At 41.0% G+C, this 18,691-nt stretch overlaps 1 protein-coding gene across 1 annotated transcript in view; it reads left to right on the top strand.

The window, feature by feature from the left end:
* LOC122801219 (guanylate cyclase soluble subunit beta-2-like) overlaps window positions 1-18,691 on the top strand; it is a 475,593-nt gene that overhangs the window by 30,553 nt on the left and 426,349 nt on the right. The window contains exon 5 of the mRNA XM_044070773.1: window positions 14,831-15,030. Coding sequence (XP_043926708.1) covers window positions 14,831-15,030 — 200 coding nt within the window. The remainder of the gene's footprint in view (window positions 1-14,830; window positions 15,031-18,691) is intronic.

Below are 18,691 nucleotides of genomic sequence, written 5' to 3'. Positions count from 1 at the left end.
GTATGGAAATTAAATTCCTGTAGCTCGTGTACACTGATCATTGAAGGTGTTTGTACTCTAAATCAGCCACGCAGTGAACATTCAGAGTTCATATCACAATTGTTTTATTTCTTTTGTTAGCTTAGTTAGTAAGGGAGGAGAGGCAAGCATGTCAGCAGAGGAGTATGGCAAGCTGACAAGGAGCCAGCTGGCTGATATGTGCCAGGCTAAAGGACTGGTGCATGGAAACCTGACTAAAGCAGAAATGATTGCAGCTTTAGTCACAGCTGCATCAGAGAAAAGCAACCAGGAGGATGATTAGACTGGCCGTGGGGGATATACAACTCTCAGAAAATGGACAGCTCAACCTTTCCACAGAGGACTTAAAAATCCATCTGGAGTTAAAGAGACTTGAGTTGGAGGCCAAGTGTTTGGAAATGGAAGCAGCAGGAGACTGAGACATCTGGAAGCTGAGGAGAAGGAGAAGCAGAGGCAACATGAAAAGGAGATGCTGACTCTTCACCAGAGTCATGGAGATAATGGGGAAGGGAGTAACTGAACCCCAGAAGCAACAAAGGGCAGTAAATTCCTTCCACAATTTACACAGAGAGAGAATTTTGATAGTTTCATTCATATGTTTGAGAGGGTATGTAAACAGTATAATGTTGACCAAGGGCTCTGGATACAGTTCCTGACCCCCTTACACCATGGTAAAGCTGTAACTGTTCTGTCCAAACTGTCTGATAATGACTTTTTAAATTATAATGTTGTAAGGAATTGTTTGCTAGAATTTTTTAAGCTAACAACTGAAGCTTATAGGAAAAAGTTTCATGAGCATAGATGCAAGACAGATGAAAGTGTGTGTGAATATGTTGCTGAACTAAGCACTTATTTTCATAGGTGGGTGAGTGGATGTCAGGTCACCATTTTTGAAGGGCTGGCAGACCTTTTGGTGAGGGAACAAGCCCTTAACACTTTGTTTGAGGACATGAGAATCTGGTTAGCTGATAGACAATGCCTTACTGTAGATGAGTTGGGGAAGAAGGGAGACCTATACCTGGCCATTCCTGCACAAGAAAGGGACACCCAGTGCTGCTCATGGGTCTAAGGGAACCCATGGTGGGCAGCTCAGACTGCCCCAACAAAATCTGCCAGTAGCAGGGGAAGCCACTAGTCCAGGTACATGTCCAGGACCTAGTGTTAAATGTTTTAAATGCAACCAGTTGGGCCATGTAGCATGTAGATGTCCACAGAGGCAAGGTGGGGAACAGAAGGTGGGAGAGCCAGTAAGTGGGAATGACAAAATGCCACTTTGTTGAGAAGCAATGAGAGTGTGGCAATGGGAGTTACTTTCTAGTAGCAACACACATCCCAGGGAAAGCCAACATGATTGCAGACAAACTAAGCAGGTCCATTCTGATGCCTCATGAGTGGTCTCTCAATGTCAAAGTAGCGGAAAGAATTTTCCATAGATGGGGCCAGCCATGCTGTGACCTCTTCACATCTCCCCTGAACAATAAGTCCAGCAGGTTCAGTGCCCTGATCCCTACAATGTGGGAGTTGCCAAGAGATGCTCTAGTGTAAGATTGGCCCTCCGGTCTCCTTTATGCTTGCCTACCACTACTTCTCATCCCCAAATTTCTACAGAAAACATTCCAGTTGAAGAGCACAGTTATTCTCATTGCCCCCTTTTTGGCCTCATCAGATTTTATTCCCCATCCTCTGGCCTCACCTTCTACATCTGCCCTGGATACTGGATCCACCCCCTGACTTCCTGTCTCATTTGACAAGGATGATTCATCCAGACATAACAGGCTTCAAACTGACAGCATGATTTCTCCAATTCCATTGACTGATAGCTCAGGCTCTTTCCAGTCCATCATATTTTGCTGTCTTCTCAAAAAGCTTCTACTAGAAAGGTTTACAAAAGTAAATGGAAGATGTTTGTATTGTGACGGCGCAGTTGTGCAGTGGTAGCATTGTCACCTCACAGGAAGAGGTTCTTTGATTCTCGGCTGGAGTGCCTTGTGTGTGGAGTCTGTATGTCCTCCCTGTTTTCATGTGGGTTTCCTCTAGGTGCTCTGGTTTCCTCCCATGTTACAAAGATATGCATTTGGAGTGTTTCTCCCCAGGCCTCCGCTGAAAATTGGCTTCTTTCCAAGTTGGACTTTCCTGGTAAACAAATGTTAAATAAATAAAAATAAAATAAATAATTCTGAACCCTTAGCAGAGATTCAGCCCCTTTCCACCCCTGTAACAGCTATACTTGAATTTTAGCTTCAATTTTTAGTGAAGGGGCTAGTTTTTCTACTATTAAGGTCCAGTTGGCTGCCATTTCTGACTTCCACCTAGGTGAAAATAACTCTAACTTAGCTTCTTCTAAATTATGTAAAGCCTTTCTCAAATGGGCCTTTTTTCTTAGACCTCCCTGACTAAAACTCCTTTTGAATCACCACCTAAGTCAGATCTAAAATTTTTGTCTTGGAAAACCATTTTTGGTCACTATCACATCAGCTAGACGAGTATCTGAATTTCAGGCTTTATTTCCAAATCTCCGTACCTGGTTTTCCACATAGACATGGTGTCCTTGTGGACCAACCCATCTTTTTTGACTGAGGTAGCTTCTGAGTCCAACATTAACCAGGTCATTAACCTCCCAGTTTTCTTTCCACACATTTAAAATTAGGGAGAGTACATGCTCCATTGTTTGGATGTGTATAGACCACTTATTTTTCGGATCTATATCATATGAGCAAATTGCACAAATTGCGAACGATCATAATATTAAACATACCGGACCTTGAACTTCCTATTGTGGGGGGCTGTGCCCCCCCACACCCCCCGCTAAATATATATTCCAACTCCGAGATCATACTACAGTGAGGAAAGGGCAAATATCCCATTCTTCACTGTATTGCAATCTCAGAAAAAGAACTTTGAGGTCCGGTACGTTCCATATTATGAGCATTCGCGATTTGTGTGATTCGCTCATATGATATAGACCCTTCTTTTTCACCTCCATAACACCAAGTATTTCAGGAAAACTGGCCAGTTGTTTGTTTCTTTCTCTCTTCACAGATTAGTCAAGGCAGTTTTCAAAGTGACACTGGCTAAAGGGCTAACTGACTGTATCTCCTTTGCCTATAGTAAAAGAGGATTATCTTTGCTTAAGCCTCCTAGAGCTCATTTCACAAGGTCCACGGATGTCTCTTCAGCTTTTTGTTCAAGGGCTTCCATAGATGACATTTGTGCAGCTGCAACTTGGATGAATACTCTAATTTTTATTGCTCATTACAAATTAGATTTGGTTTCCAGGAACAGAGCTGCCTTTGGCTCAGCAGTACTCTAGAATATTCTTTCATGAGGGCCACCCAAGGTTCAACTAGCTGGGGACTCTGTCCCATCAGTTGAGCAATGAATGAAAAAGACAACATCAGATAAAAAAGTTGTGTACTCACCATAGCATTCCAACTGTGTTGTCTCTTTTCATTCTTCCTCAACTTCCTGCCCACCTGCCTCCTTCTCTTTGCTTCTGGAAAGAGAGTACAGTTGAGTAAAATCTTACCATAACAATAAATGTCCTTCTCTCTCTGTGAAGGCCATTCATCCTTTCTTGGTTTTTCACAGGGACAGAGCATCCCTTAGCACTAATCCTTCCTTTATGTCCTATGAAGTAAATGAGTTGTATTTGAATCAGTTGGTACAACTCGCGTCTTTTTTCCCTGCTCCTTAGTCTGCTAGTGAGAGGGTCCTGCATACCTTGCATTTGCTGAGACAGCTCAGGTACTATTTAGATAAAATTAAGGCCATTCGTAAGTCTGATTAGATTTTTATTTCTTTTCATCCTAGGACATTGGGTTTGGCTGTCAATAAGCAAACTATCTCTTCCTGGATATTTAAGGTCATTTCCTTTGGTTATACTTTTCATGGTAAATCTGTCTATTTCTGTTAGAACACATTACACTAGGGTGAATACGGTAACAGGGAAAAAATTCCCTGCTCCATTAAAAAAAAAAAAAAAAAAAAAAACTTAAACACAAATTTAAGGGGGGCTTCACCCCCCCCCCCACTTAAATATACCAACTCCAAGATCTCACCATAGTGGAGGAAATGGCAAAGCCCCGAAGACGACCCACCAAATTTTTTCCCTGGGAAAAAATTCGATGTTCCGTGACTTTGCTATTTTGCCATTTCGTAAAGTATCGCATCGACTAAATAGCATTCGCTATTTAGTCCATTCAACAGCGTCATATAGACATGAAATAAAAGTAGGATGTATATACAGATAGTACTAAGCTCAAACAGATACTGTTCTAAACTCATATACCTAAATCTTATATACAAATATTGCACTAAAGTATTTTTTGGCTTTTTTTATCTGCATTGTCCTCTCTGGCTTTCATTTAACTAGATATAACTGTTTTTGTGTCTATCTGCTGATTTCTGAAGTATCTGCACTTAAAAGTAGCATTTTGGTCGACTCTGGTCGAATAATACTGTTTTTTTGTTAATTTAACTGCTGAGGCTGCCCACTAAAGTGTGCTAGCCTGTGTAAATCGATTTTACTGTTTGCTTAATTGCATTTCTGTGTGCTTTCCTGAAAAAAAAAAACAAAAAAAAATACTCCTTGTTTTCCCGCCTTTGCTCGACTAGTTAAGACCAGTATACAGGCTTTGCTGTATTCTGGGCTGTGTGTAGTTCCTGTGTTGGCCATTGCCTTACTTGGATAGAAGGAAGTTTCTGAGCTCACCAGTGGGAGTGGGAGCCTTGAGCAGCCTATCTGTCCCTGGGGGAAGTGACCTCAGCACTTGAGCTGTAAATCATTGGTTGCCTTGGACCATTTCTAGCTCTTTTCAAGTTCCTGTATAAAAATCCGCCTCAGGCGTTTTGCTCGTTATACAGGTTTAAACTATTTCTGGCTCTGCCAAGTCTGCTCTTCAATTTTTCCCTTAGAAGCTCTACTCAGTCTATTTAGCTGTATATATTAGCACTTGTTTTCGGAACTTCTATCCTTAGCAAGCACTCATAATAAACAAGCACTCTTACCCTAAAGTAAGCACTACAGGCATCCACTACCCCTGTGAATACCCACTTCCCTTAAAGGCACAGCACTCCTTATAATATTCTAGTATGTCGAGTGGTAGACCACTAGCATCCTCTCTTGTTCAGCTGGTTAATCTGGGAATCTTAAGACAATGTTACAATTGTCTCATGTACACAGACAACCCTCTCCTCCTTCCTACTAACACATATACTTGTGAGAGATGCAACTATATAGCCAGACTGGAGGCTGAACTCTCTCAACTCAGGACTGGCAAGACCAGACAGGAGGAGATGGTACCACACCCAAAGCAAAACCAGTCACACATAAAACCACCACTACTACAAACCAAACACATAAGAACACAAAGACATACTCGAGGCTCTTATAAAAACTTACCAAAACAACAGAGGCCTCCAAAGCAGACACCCAGAAATAAAACGCAACACCTACAACACATACCTCAAGCAACAGGTGTGTCACACAATCACAGCCCCTAAGGCAAAACACTATGCCAGAGACATTAGTAATAGGTGACTCTATAGTCAGACACACCCACTTAACAGGCTGAATAAGGAGAGGGTAACGGTGAGCTGCCTATCGGGAGCTAGGATCCGCCACATTACACACGCACTCAGGTCACTCCAAAGTACAAGTATGATTCAGTCATTGTCCATGCGGTGTGAATGACCTGAGACGCACTCGTCCTGGACTACATGAAAAGAGACATTGAGGAGCTCTCCGATTATGTAGCCCAGACTGGTATGACCCTGGCCCTGAGCAGCATCCTGCCTTCACCAAGAATGATGCCTCAGTACAAAGACAAAACTATCAGTTTTAACAATTGCCTTAATCACTGGTGTCATTCTAGGGGGATCCCATGTCTGTCAGCCTGGGATGACATGCTGGACAAGGATGGCTTGCACCTGTCACCACTGGGCTTCCGGATACTGGCCAAGGCTCTTGCCACCTCCATAGTGCCTTTTTAGGCAATGCTCAAAGGACAAATCAACCTCCATAAAAACAAAAATGGAAAAAATTAAGGGTAATGCTGCTCAGCCAGAAGTCTAAATCTCAAGATGCAAGCACTCAAGCACTTCTCAGTATGGAGAACATCGATGTCTGTGCAGTAACTGAAACCTGGTTCAAGGCTCCTGAGAGCACTCCAGCGCTACCAGGCTATACCTCATATCATGCGTCGCCTCAAGTTCCAGGCCGAACCACAAGGAGGAGGTGTCCATTTTCATAAAGGACACCTACACCTCTCGATTGGTGGCTACCCATGAAGCATCAGAAACCATACAAGTTTTACTCACCATAGGCAAAACTGCCATACAACTGGTCGCATGTTATAGAACACCCTCCCAATCCCAGGAATCCCATCAAGCATTCCTGAAAACACTGGAGGATATGAATGTCACACCAAACACCATCATATTGGGTGACTTCAACTACCCCAACATAGACTGGGCCCACTATTCTAGCCCTAACCCTAGCCCAAAGATTCCTGGAATTCATAAACTCAAATGCTATGGAGCAACTGGTCACTTCTCCTACGAGGAGAGATAATATACTTGACCTGATTATCACAAACATGGGGTCCAAATGCTCCGCACGGATATAAACCCTCACTAGTAAGATCTGATCATAAACTGATCACGTTGGATGTACATATCCCACCCCCACCCGAGAACAAAAGACTACAGTGAAAAACTTTTCAAAAGCTGACTTTGCTCCTTAAGTCAGAAATGATATCCTTTAAGCCTACTGGGTTAATGGAAACCACATCCCAAAATGCTGAATCCTTCACAAAAGCCTTCTACGGACATCTCCAAGAATGCATGGATCAAGCAATCCCAACTAAAACCAAGACCCTCTCCACCAAGGAGTTTGGACTATAAACAAACTGTACAACAAAAGAAGGAAGCTACTGCAGGACAAAGCCAAATCCCACAAGGGAAAGGCTTCCTGATCAGCACAAGTAAAAACTACGTTCTCTCATAAAACATCTAAAGCAAACTTTGAGAAAAAGATTGCCAAGGATACCAAAGACAATCACAAGGCCTTCTTCAATTATGTCAGAACCTTGGGAGGAAATTCTCAGATATGCTCTGAGTTAGTACACAATGACAAAAATTCACTGACCCACCGACATTGCCAATATTCTGGCAGATAGGTTCAGTGCAAATTTCTCCCTCCCTCACCCCTAAAGATGAAGTAATTATCCCTGCTGAATGTAACCTACCTGTCATCACAGACATACAGGTGAAATCAGCACTCAACAAGGCAAAAACACAGCATCTATGGGACCCGATGGTATCCCGGTTGCGTGTTACATGAACTTCAAGATGAACTAAACCCCTAAGAAAGCTATTCAATCTTAGCCTCACTACAGGATATGTACCTGAACACTGGCACAGCAACAGTGGTCCCACTCCACAAAGGGGAAATTCTACTGACCCTGGTAACTACCGCCCCATAAGTTTGACCAGCCTGGTCTGTAAGGCTATGGAAAGAATCATCATGGAACTCATAAATGGCGACATTGGGGATCTGCAGACCCTTGATCCCACCCAGTTCGGTTTTGTAAAAGGCAGATCCTGCCTCTTAAACCTGGTTGACTTCTTCGAGACAGTCACTAGTGCCATCGACGAGGGCAAGGCTGTCCACACTGCCTACTTGGACTTGGCTAAGGCCTTTGACATGATACCACACTCTGGCATCATTGACAAGCTCAGCAGCCTAAATGTAAATCCATATGTCACAAGATGGGTAGCAAACTGGCTAAAAAACAGAACCCATAAGGTTAAAATTGCTGGAGCCATGTCAGACTCAAAACCAGTCACGTGTGGTGTCCCACAGGGATCAGTCTTGGGTCCACTCTTATTCGGCATTTACTTCTCAGATGTGAAAGCAAATATGGGAGGATTATGGCTGACAAAGTTTGCAGATGACTGCAAACTGGGTGCCATAGTTGATTCACCTATGGACACACACATCCTACAGAAAGGTCTCACTGAAACGGACAACTGGTGTCGGAATCATGGCCTCAAACTTAACGCCAAAAAATGTATAGTCATCCCTTGGGAAAACAAAGTACCCACAAATTATCACGTAGACAATAACCCACTGAATACGGAAGAAGTAATCAGAGACCTGGGGACTCAAGTCGATAGTGACCTCTCCTTTGACAACCATGTTGCCAAAGTGGTCAGAAAGACATTCTACCTTGCCCATCTCATCATGAAGGGATTCTCATCCAGATCAAAGGAGGTCATTGTACCTCTATATTCCTCCCTTGTCAGGCCCATGATTGAATATAATGCTCCATTTGAGATGTATCTCACCGGCACATGCAACAACTGGAAGACCCCAAGTACCTCACCAAGAGGATCATAGGTCTCAAACATGTGCCTTATCCAGCTAGATTAAAGAAACTCCAGCTCTCTTCAGTAGCATACCGCCTGCTCAGAGGTGATTTGTGCCTAACATATAGGGCCATGTCCAACCAGGAATTGATGGACATGCTCCATCTCAAAAAATCCAAATCCACCAGAACCACGCTGAGCTAAAGATTTCAACCTCTGCACAAATATGAATAGGACATGCTGGAGGGATAGATTCATAACACAGAGGTTACCCATACTCTGGAACAAAATCCCAGTTCATGTGAGACAGAGCCCTTCATTGGCACTGTTCAAGAAAAATCTCGATGCATGGATGGGAGATCGCAAGTTTACCCCGGGAGTCACCTCAGTGTCACTACTAGACAGAGGTATAGTTTACTAAATAATGGGGTCCCACATGTGTCACTACTAAAGAGGTGCAACTATATAGTATGGGGTGGCGTAAGCCACATCACTGTTGGCTAGGCTTATAAATGCCCCCGGGCAGATAGCCTAGTACACTACTATGAAACTATGAAACTAAACTCAAGCAGATATAAAGCAGAAGCTCCACATGAAGGTGCAACAAGCTAGAAGGGATAATGGGATGGAAGGGGAAGATAGAGGAGTAAGAGAGGAAACTGAGTGAATAGTATACGTCGTAGTGAGAGGAAGCTAGGCATAAGTCAATTGGATATATATTTGGAGTTGAGATTAAGTGAGGTAGTTAAGCATGTTACAACAGGTCTGAGAGACTGAGTGAGGAGGGAAGGGGAGGGTAAAGGGTGAGCCAGAGCCTGCAGAGGAAGGAATGCAATGATCAGACGGTGTGAGGCAGAGTGGCTAGGGGAGGGGAGAGGAAGAGGAGGTAAAAGGATGGTTACTAGTCGGGATTGGTGCATGGGCATAACCAGAGACTTTTTAAGTGAGTTTTTATTGCAGTCTTGAAGTGATTGCAAGAAGGTAGTGTGGTTATGGGGGGGGGGAATTGTTCCATAATCTGGATATGACGGAGGAGAATAGTGCTTCTCCTGCTGAGTTTTTGGGTTTGGTCACTAGAAGTAGATTTTTGGTGCTGGAGTGTAGTGGTCTAACGGAGCAGTAGGGCTGGAGAAGGTTTTGAAGGGATGAGACTTTAAGAGGATGGTTTTCTAATTTGTTGGCAAGAGAGAGTTGATTCAGGTGAAGAAGTTGAGGGAGTTCAAGACAGTCAAGTTCTCTAAGTGAGATACAGTGGTGGCAGTGATAAGATGCACCAGTGGCAAACTTAGCAATTTTACTGTAGCAAACCATGGGCTTGTTTAGGTCTGTTTGTCTAAGGTAAGTATAGGAGAGGCGAAGAATAAAGTGGAGATTAGGTAGGAATTGGCAGCAGAAATTCTGACTGTCTTGGTGAGGAATTGTTTGTTTCTGTACAATGCACCTAATTTTTTTGTGAACTTTTTTTATGGCAAGAGAAATGTGAGTGTCAAATCTGAGATTGTTATCAATCTCAACACCAAGTAGTTTGGTGTGTTATGTTGGGGAGATGACGGGTGTCTTTGACCAGAATATTAAAGTGGGGGATAACTGAGTTAGATTTAGTGGTCTATATTAAATCAGCAAACGCTTAAAAAAAGTGAACACTGATTTATCAACACCATGTAAGTGAAAGCTTACAATCCCAAACACTCAGAACAGCGATTTTTTTCCCAGGGAAAAAAAAAATCGCTGTTCCACAAAATAAATAAATAAAAAACTTCAAAACATTACATAAAGTGGGGGCTTTGTCCCCCACACCCCCCTACTTAAATATACCAATTCCAAGATCTCACTACAGTGACAAAAATGGCAAAGTAATGGAGGCGGACAAGCGATTTCTTTCCCAGGGAAAGAAATCGCTTATATGCTGTTTCGCTATTTTGCTGTTTCGTGCTTTCAAGTTCGATCAAGACACATTCAAAGGATTGCATCTTTGATTATATAATAGGAACCCAGATTTAGTAGTTTGGAAGATAAGGAGTTTAGCCTTGCTCGGGTTGAGTAATAACTGGGCATTAGATAGCCAGTTTTCTACAGATGAAAATGTTTTCTGTGTGATCTTGTGAAGTTCAGGTATAGTTGGGGCTGAGCAGATGAGGGTGAAGTCATCTGCATACTGTATAAGAGAAGCATGCTTGGTAGCTGTGAACAGATCATTGGTGAAGAGTGAGAATAGTAGGGGACCAAGGATGGAACCTTGGGGAACACAGAGTGTTACAGGAAGTCAAGGAGATAGGTCATTATGCCAGACAACTGATTGTTGGCAGCCAGTTATTTAGCTGTGAAACCAATCAGTAGCTGATTGGGAAAAGGATAGGTTAGTGAGAACAGAGATTATTAGTTTGTGTGAGACCATGTCAAAAGCCTTGGATAGATCCAGAAATATAGCAGACGAGATCAGGCCATTATTTTTATGATGAAGGATAGCATTAGTGAAAGAGAGCAAGGCAGTAGTAGTGCTATGGTATGGCTTGAAGCCATGCTGGGTGCTGGAGAGGAGGTTATTAGTTAAGAGGTAGTCTATTACTTGAGAATGGATGCATTTCTCATGTATTTTGGAAAGTGGAGAAAGGATGGCTATGAGATGGTAATTGGAAAGTTCAGTGGAGGAGCCACCTTTATGGAAGGGAATGATATGGGATATTTTCCACAGTGTGGGGACATAGCTTTCTGATAAGGCTTGATTAATTAAGATAGAGACTGGATAAGCTAGGGATTCTGTGCTATTTTTAGGTATTCAGAGGGGAGATTGTTAGCTGCTAGTTTTGTAGGCTTAAGTTTCAATAAAGATTTTTATATAGGAGGTAGGTACTGATGAAAAAGAAGACTGTGGGCAGAGTATTTGGTTTTGATGTAGGGAGGGTGGGTAGAAGGTTGTGTTGTTTAGTCAAAGACAGAATGGTTTCAGTAAAGTGTTTATCTGGGAGAGAATGGAGTTTATTGTGGATCAGGGTTGTGATGGGAAGAGTTTCGGGCAGACTGATAATATTGGGTTTTATCTTCTTTTATTTGCTTTTTGACCTTGTTGCGCAACTCTAGGAATGACTGTCTAGAGAAGGGTTGTTTGTTAAGCATTAGTACTCCCATGTCTTATCTCTGATTTTCATTAGTGACCTGGTGCTTTTTTTGTAGCCAAGGGGAGTACTGTGTTTTGACTCTAGCATTTCTTATGGGGGCATGTGTGTTTAGGATGTTTAGGAAGGTGCTATTGAAGAAGTGGGAGGCTTCATGCAGATTGAGGTACTTTAGTGGTGTCCAGTCACATTTTTGAATGGATGAGATAAAGGAGAGACAGTTAAAGTTTACCCTATTTCGGATTTGCCTATAGATAATGGGTTTAGCACAATTTGGATGCTGGAGTGTGGTCACTGAGTCTGTCTGGTAGACAGCCAGTTAAGTATGAGTGAGGGTCTTTATTGACTAATCAGTCGAGAGTAATATGTTTGAGTTTTTATTTATCCAGGTAGGTGACTGTATTAATTGGGAGAAACCATGAAGGTTTAGGTGCTGGGCTGGATGATTGTTACTACTAGATAGCCAGTTGATATTAAAATTACCTAGGATTGTGGTTTCCTGAGGTAGGGAATGGTTAGCCCAGTTCAGGAGGTTTTCCAGGGGTGGGATGTTTTGGCCAGGTGGGAAGTAGCATCCTATGATGTTGATTGTTTTATTTGGATTTAGTTTGAGGTTGGCATATAGGATTTCTTCATTTCCAATGTGGGGGCAGATGTGTTTAGTATCTGGGTGTTGAGGTGGTGTTTAAACATTAGAGGCACACCACCCCCTTTCTTAGATAGTCTGTCTACTCAAAGAATGTTATAACCTGTTGGGAGTATTTCCTCACTTTTGATGTGAGGTTTGAGCCAGGTTTCAATCAGGATGAGAATATCTGGAGAGTATAAGGCTATGTTGGCATTTAGGTCTTGGGTTTTATTAGTTATACTTCTGATATTTAGACACATGAACAGGAGGTCAGATGGCTTTCTGTTGGATGTTACTTGTGAGAAAGAGCAACTATTAGGCAGATTTTTATGTGAGGAGTTGATAATGTTAGGACCAGGGGTTAGGATGGATATCACCACTGAGGGGTAATTTAGATAGGGCAGTAAACATAAATTTTAAAAATCTGGTAATTAACCTGTCATATTTGAGGGATATTTTTTGTTTGAATGTAACAGGTGACTGGTAGCATGGTGAGTGAGTTGGGATAGAGATTGTGATAGCATGACAAGTGTAATTAGTAGGTGGGTGATGGATAGAAGTGAAAGTAAGGGTGCAGTGATAGTGGTGGGGTTTGTCTATTATGGAGTTCTGGTAGGATGCAAGGTGTGCAAGAAGAGTGCAGGTAAGGAGTGTAAGCACATTAGGTAGTAGCATGACTGTGTCAGATGGGCAGTTAGATTGGAAGTGGGTGGGGTACTGTGGGCGGCAGAGGAGATAGGTTACTAGTATTCTTCTGATTGGTTGCTGCTGGTTATTGGGAGAGGTTACTGCCTAGAATAAATCTAGATGTAGTGGAGGCGGGTGGAATTAGGGGGCAGGGTGGGGTGCAAAGTGAGCCTGTGCATAGCACAGGTGAACAGGGCCTGGCTTAAACCCCTTGTGTCCTGATGGGAGACTAGTAATTTAAAGATGGCTCCATAAACAGTAGAAATCTAATATAGACTTAGTATTGGTGGTGGGTGGTAGCAAAAAGGGTGTGAGCCAGGTGCAATGGAAAGAAACCAGCCAAACCAGAGAGGCAAGGAGTGGAAAACTGTAAATAAAGGCCTCAGAGGGAGTGAGTAGTAATGCAAACTGTACTTGTAAAGTGAAGAAGAGAAGAGACAGCAACGTTTATTAAGGTTGGGAGTGTGTCTTCACATTGACTTGCTTATTAGTAGCCAGTTTGTGCACAGATTAGAGTAGGGAGATACATTAGCAATGAAGGGGAATGTATAGAGATGCAAATAAACAGGGGGAATCAAGTGATACAAAACTAAGGCAAACAGTACTAAAAGGGCTGCCTGAGGGTTAATTTTTAATCACAGAGACTAGGAAGGACCTGAATGAAGTGTATACTGTCTAGTAGACAGGACTAGTACACAAGCTGGGGTGGGGGGGTGGACACAAGGCTCAAACAGTCAGTGTTATTAGCACGCTGAGAACTACTAAGTAACACAGCTAATGTTAAAACTTCACTATCATAACACATACATGTAGAATGCCTGGGTGGACTGACCCTGCTCTTCAGGCTCAAAGGGTATATCATTGATTTAGTTTTGCAGTACTGATTCCTTCCTAGATTGTATGGGTGGGGTGGTAGCCATGGACTGCAGATTTGCCTGAGTGTGCCGTGAAGAGAGAGAAAAAGAGAGGGTGAAGCTAGTAGAATGAGACAAAGATAGGTTAAAGGAAGTAATGAGGAGATAGGAGGGTGTTAAAAGATACAGGTTTGAGGATAGAGTAGAGAGAGCAGGAGAGAAACAATAGATAGCAGGAGAACAGATATTACTGCAAGAGTTTGAGAGTACTTTAACAGCTAACACATCACAGTGCCATAACTTTGGAAACAAGTTAATAAATCATGCACAATACATTTAGCAGCCAATTATCCTGTGCATACAAGAAAAAGTAAAATGAACACTTAACAGTACACTTGAATCAGTAGCAGAGAAGCAACTGTAGTGCTAAATCAGTAAACATTGTTTCTAACGCCAACACCAAGTCAATTAATTTTAAACTTTGCATCCAGTGGCATTTCATTATGAACTTCTAGTCAAAAATATTTGCTCAAAGCAGCTTTGTAAACATTGTGGTATCCAGGAACAAGTATCTAACACTGGGAGAAAGCTATTATTTTAATGCTTTTTTTTTGGAAAATATACTATGTAGAACATGCAGATACTTCACTGTCTACAAGTAGACAGAGAAATGTAAAATTACTAACTGTACCTGTCAGGACAATTTTGACATATAAACCATGCATCAGTTTGTTGTGTCCCTTTGATACAAAATATTTCAGGTAACAGGTGAAACAAGACAGAGGGAAAGGTGACTAGAGTATATCTTAGGCAAACATCAAAATGAGAGGTCATCCTGAGGCAAGTTGAGGGAAAAAAGTATCATTAAATGTACTTATATATATTTTTATTTGCACTTGCAGTTCAAATGCACTGTGTAGCTGTTTGTAGAATGTTAACCTTGTCTGGTTATTTCAATATAATGTCTTTTGCTTTGTAAAAAACAACAGCCAATAGTTTGTCTTTGTGTCTTAGCAAACAAAAATCTTGTCTTTCATGTTTGCATATGTGCTACTAGGGAATGCTGGGCTAAGAGGCATTCCACGAGCTTCTCTTCCATGTATTTCTCCCACTCTCATATAATATAAGACTAACAGTTTTATTGTGATTATTTGATGTAGGAATCCTTGGAGCTGTGGCTATGGACTTCTTTAATAGTGAGATTTCTATGGAGATTGTTAACCAGGTGGAGGAAGAACATCGGACTGGAAAAAAAGAGCATGTTGTATTTCTGGTCATCCAGAAATCAAACCTTGCATGTAACAGAAGAAATCACCTAGCAGACACAAGGAAGCAGTTTGAAACACTGCTAAATAAGGAGGTATTTGACAATGATGATGATTTAATGACTTTTTCTTTAAAATGAGGACAATATTGATTTTGTCTACAATAATTTTGTCATGTAATGTCATATTTTGATTTTTTCCTTTGCAAAAACATTACATGCAAAGCTGTACGATAAGTCCATTAATCAATGCTTCATTCACGTGCATAATGTTGGAATGTATCTTACTGAGGCCAGAATTAGGAAAAGAAAGAAAAGGGAAATTGAAAAGCAATCTTTGCTTTGAGCCATGATCACATTTTGAAACAGTAGAGGTGCCTTTTTAATATAATTTTATTTTTATTTATCTATTTGTTTTTTTTTTTAGTGAAGCACAGCAAAGGAGATGCAGGGTCTGAGTATGTCAGTATACATCATCATCATCATCATCATCATCATCAAGTATCAAGATTACATTTTTTTATTTCCACATATTAGTTTTATGGGTGCTTGATGCACGATTGATTATGGATTGTTTGATGCTGTTATGCCATGTCAGTGATTGTCTCAAAGGTCCAGGTCTCTGAATAGATGGTATAACATCCAGAGTTTGTTGTTGGGAGGAGGCTTCTAGTGCTGATGGTATGCTTTTATACTTCAGGCAACAGCAAGAAAAGAATTCAATTTATTTTTAAATTTTGTTGCTTCTTTTTGTCCGTGCTACTTGCTGATCATCAAACTCTCTGCCATGTACTGTTTCTTACCATCCCACCACCCCATCAATGAGAAATAATTGCATAAGCTGTAATCAGTGCAGCAATAATTTTTTTAAATAAGCTCTAGCTCCCTGCACATGCTTGGTAGTATAGTCTTGGAGATGGGCATGCAATTGACATGTCACATGCCAGGGTGCTTCTTAGTTTCATGAGAGGTGTAAGCTAGCTTGACTACCCTTCTACCTATGAGGACACATGCATGCAGTCTCCCCAGTCTCCACCATAGAGATCATGCCTGTATGTAAGACATGCTCCCAAGCACACAATATAACCCTTTCCCTCAAGTGTATGATTTAACTTGGGTTAATGGGCCATAGTCTGCACTTTTTCCTTCTATGCCATCATTGCAAACATAACAGCAAGACAATAATTACAATAATACATAAATGAGATGTGCATAAAATGTAATGCTTTATGTGGAATACCTCTATTGTCAATGCTTAAAAGTTCATGTCAGAAAAGGCTGACTGTACAGAAGATCTTCTGACCTAAAGGCTGAGGGTATAAAAGATCACAGTATTATACTGCATATAAGCTGTATGTGAAGATAAACATTAAGTGGCAATAAACTAAAAATATATATATAGCTTAATAATCATTTTTGCATGGAGGTAAGCTTCCTTGCACTCCATACTTTTGGGGACTGCGCCCCTCACACTCCCTGCACTGTAAGTATACTATCTCCAAAACTGTGCTCTCTGGAAAAGAAAATGTGAATATTTGGATCAAGTGAAGATAAAATATTGTGAGGTTGGACAGTCTATCTTGAAGTCAGTATATTTAAGTGCTGCTCACATCTCTATTGTAGAGTGGTTTAAATAAATAAAAAAACAACAACCAAGAAAAGGGACTAGTAACTAAAACAAAACAATAAAATAGAACATAAGTTCAGTCCAACAAGGCAGATGATTGAAACACAAATATCAGCCAACAAATGCAATAAAATAAAGAAGAATAATGACAAAAAGTAAGCGCTTTCACGGTTGATAACCGCTTCATCAGGCAACACCATAATGCCACAATAGTTTTCAAAAAGTACTATTAACCAATGAAAAAACGACTTAACTACTGAAAACAATTACAACATTTAAAGTGCTAAAGTGCAATTAATGTTTTAAAGGTCTCTGCTTTAAAAATGGTTTCAATGAAACCATGTCATTAATACCGGGGTAGGATGCCTTAAAGAACAAAATCCACTTCTGTTCACAGGCTTCTGTTTTACATTTCAAATCATCACCTCTACCCTCTTCCAGTACTATTTCCAAGACAAAAAACTTAAAATAATGGGATGCACCTGCTGAAATTTTTACTTTGGACACAGTAAGTGAGTCTTTTATAGTGGTGGTAGTTTTTGTAGTTTTATTAGTTGTGTTGATTTATACTACCACAAGGCTCACAGTTATGGCTGATGAAATAACTGAAATTGACACTGACTCTGTTAATGTTAACCCTGTTGGAAGAAGGATGGCACGTTTTTTAACGAATGTAACTAAGACTCTTAATCCATTAGTTGGTTGTAGGATGCAACCTTTTGGTGACTCTGACAATTTAGCCACCCCTGTGGACATAATTGCCCTCAAGACTGGGCTCTTTGCTGTGGAAAAAGATTTATACAAGTTAAAGAGATGTCAGTATCAACAATATCACCTGGAGGTTTGTTTAACTGAGCAGATTATACCTAGAGGCCTTCGAGTCTTGAAAATGCCATCTAATGTTAATGGTGATAGTCTGCTCTTGAAGGAATGGCAAAACGTTAACATTCAGGCAAGTTTCAGCTATTTCAAACTATTAATACAATCGGCAGAAAGGGAAATCACTGATTTAACCAAGGTGGTCAATGATAAATATTCTGAGCTTGTAAAAACTTTTTCTGAGTCTGTTTTGGAGCAGTATATGAAAGAGACGTTTGATTCCCTTTCAATATATGAGTCTAAACTACAAAAAGCTAAAATTAGTAAGATCTGTCGATCGTAATGATTTTCAACTGGGGAATATCTTCGTATGGCCTTGAGAGAGTTTTGAAAAAAAGACTGGGAGATCTTGGCAACAACGCAGTACCAATGATGGTCCACCAGGAGGCGTTGTTGTTCTTTTGTCAGATCCATGTGTTGGTACGAAGCAACGTTCAGAAGAGATACAAAGTGTTTCCCCATTAACAGGTGAAGTTGCTTTGGTGAAGGAGCTGGGAGCTCGAAGGAAGATTGTAACCACGAATGCACAAGTGCATAGATCAGGGGTAGTAGAGAAATCTACCTCTGGCAGCAGTAATGATACTGATGGTCATTTTTTTCTGCCTCAACGCGCAATACGACCTCAATTTTCCACTACCGGTGAAGGAGCAAACTTTTCAACGGCTGACAGAACACCAACGAGGGCGGAGTTGGAGCCGCAACAAACGAAAGATGGAAGGAACTGTGAGTACGCAGAATACAATAAAAAAAGCATTTCTGAATGCCAAGAAGGACTAGTGTTGAACTTATCCAGTATAACTTTGACGCCTTATGAACTGAGAATTTTAGGTAAAGGGTTATCATTTATACCCTCTACTTGTTCTAATTTTACGGATGTTATTTTTGATGTTAAATTATTTACTAGGAATTTGGGGTTGAAAGTAATGTTTAATAATTCTGAAAGTGTCACTAATGAAGAAAGTAATATTTTTTCTAAGCCCAGTTTGTTCTTACCTAAAACAAATCCTCTTATTGCTGCATTTGAAAAGTTAGTCATACAAGATGTGTATGATTTGAATGAGGCTAATACTAATAAGCATGCTTGTTACAAGAGGAAGCAAAATCTTTCTAAAGATGAGTTCAATGCGCTGAAGGGGTTGGAGAACAATACTGATATTGTTATCAGGCCCGCGGATAAAGGCGGACCAATAGTGGTATTAGATAGGACCTGGTGCATGTTTAAAATGCAGGCACTGCTAAATGATGAGTTAT

Source organism: Protopterus annectens, chromosome 4.part1, assembly GCF_019279795.1.
Source record: "Protopterus annectens isolate FY-2018-M chromosome 4.part1, PAN1.0, whole genome shotgun sequence".
Taxonomy (NCBI): Eukaryota; Metazoa; Chordata; order Ceratodontiformes; family Protopteridae; genus Protopterus; species Protopterus annectens.
Note: the sequence above shows the minus strand (reverse complement) of the source record. Positions and strands in the feature narration are given on the sequence as shown.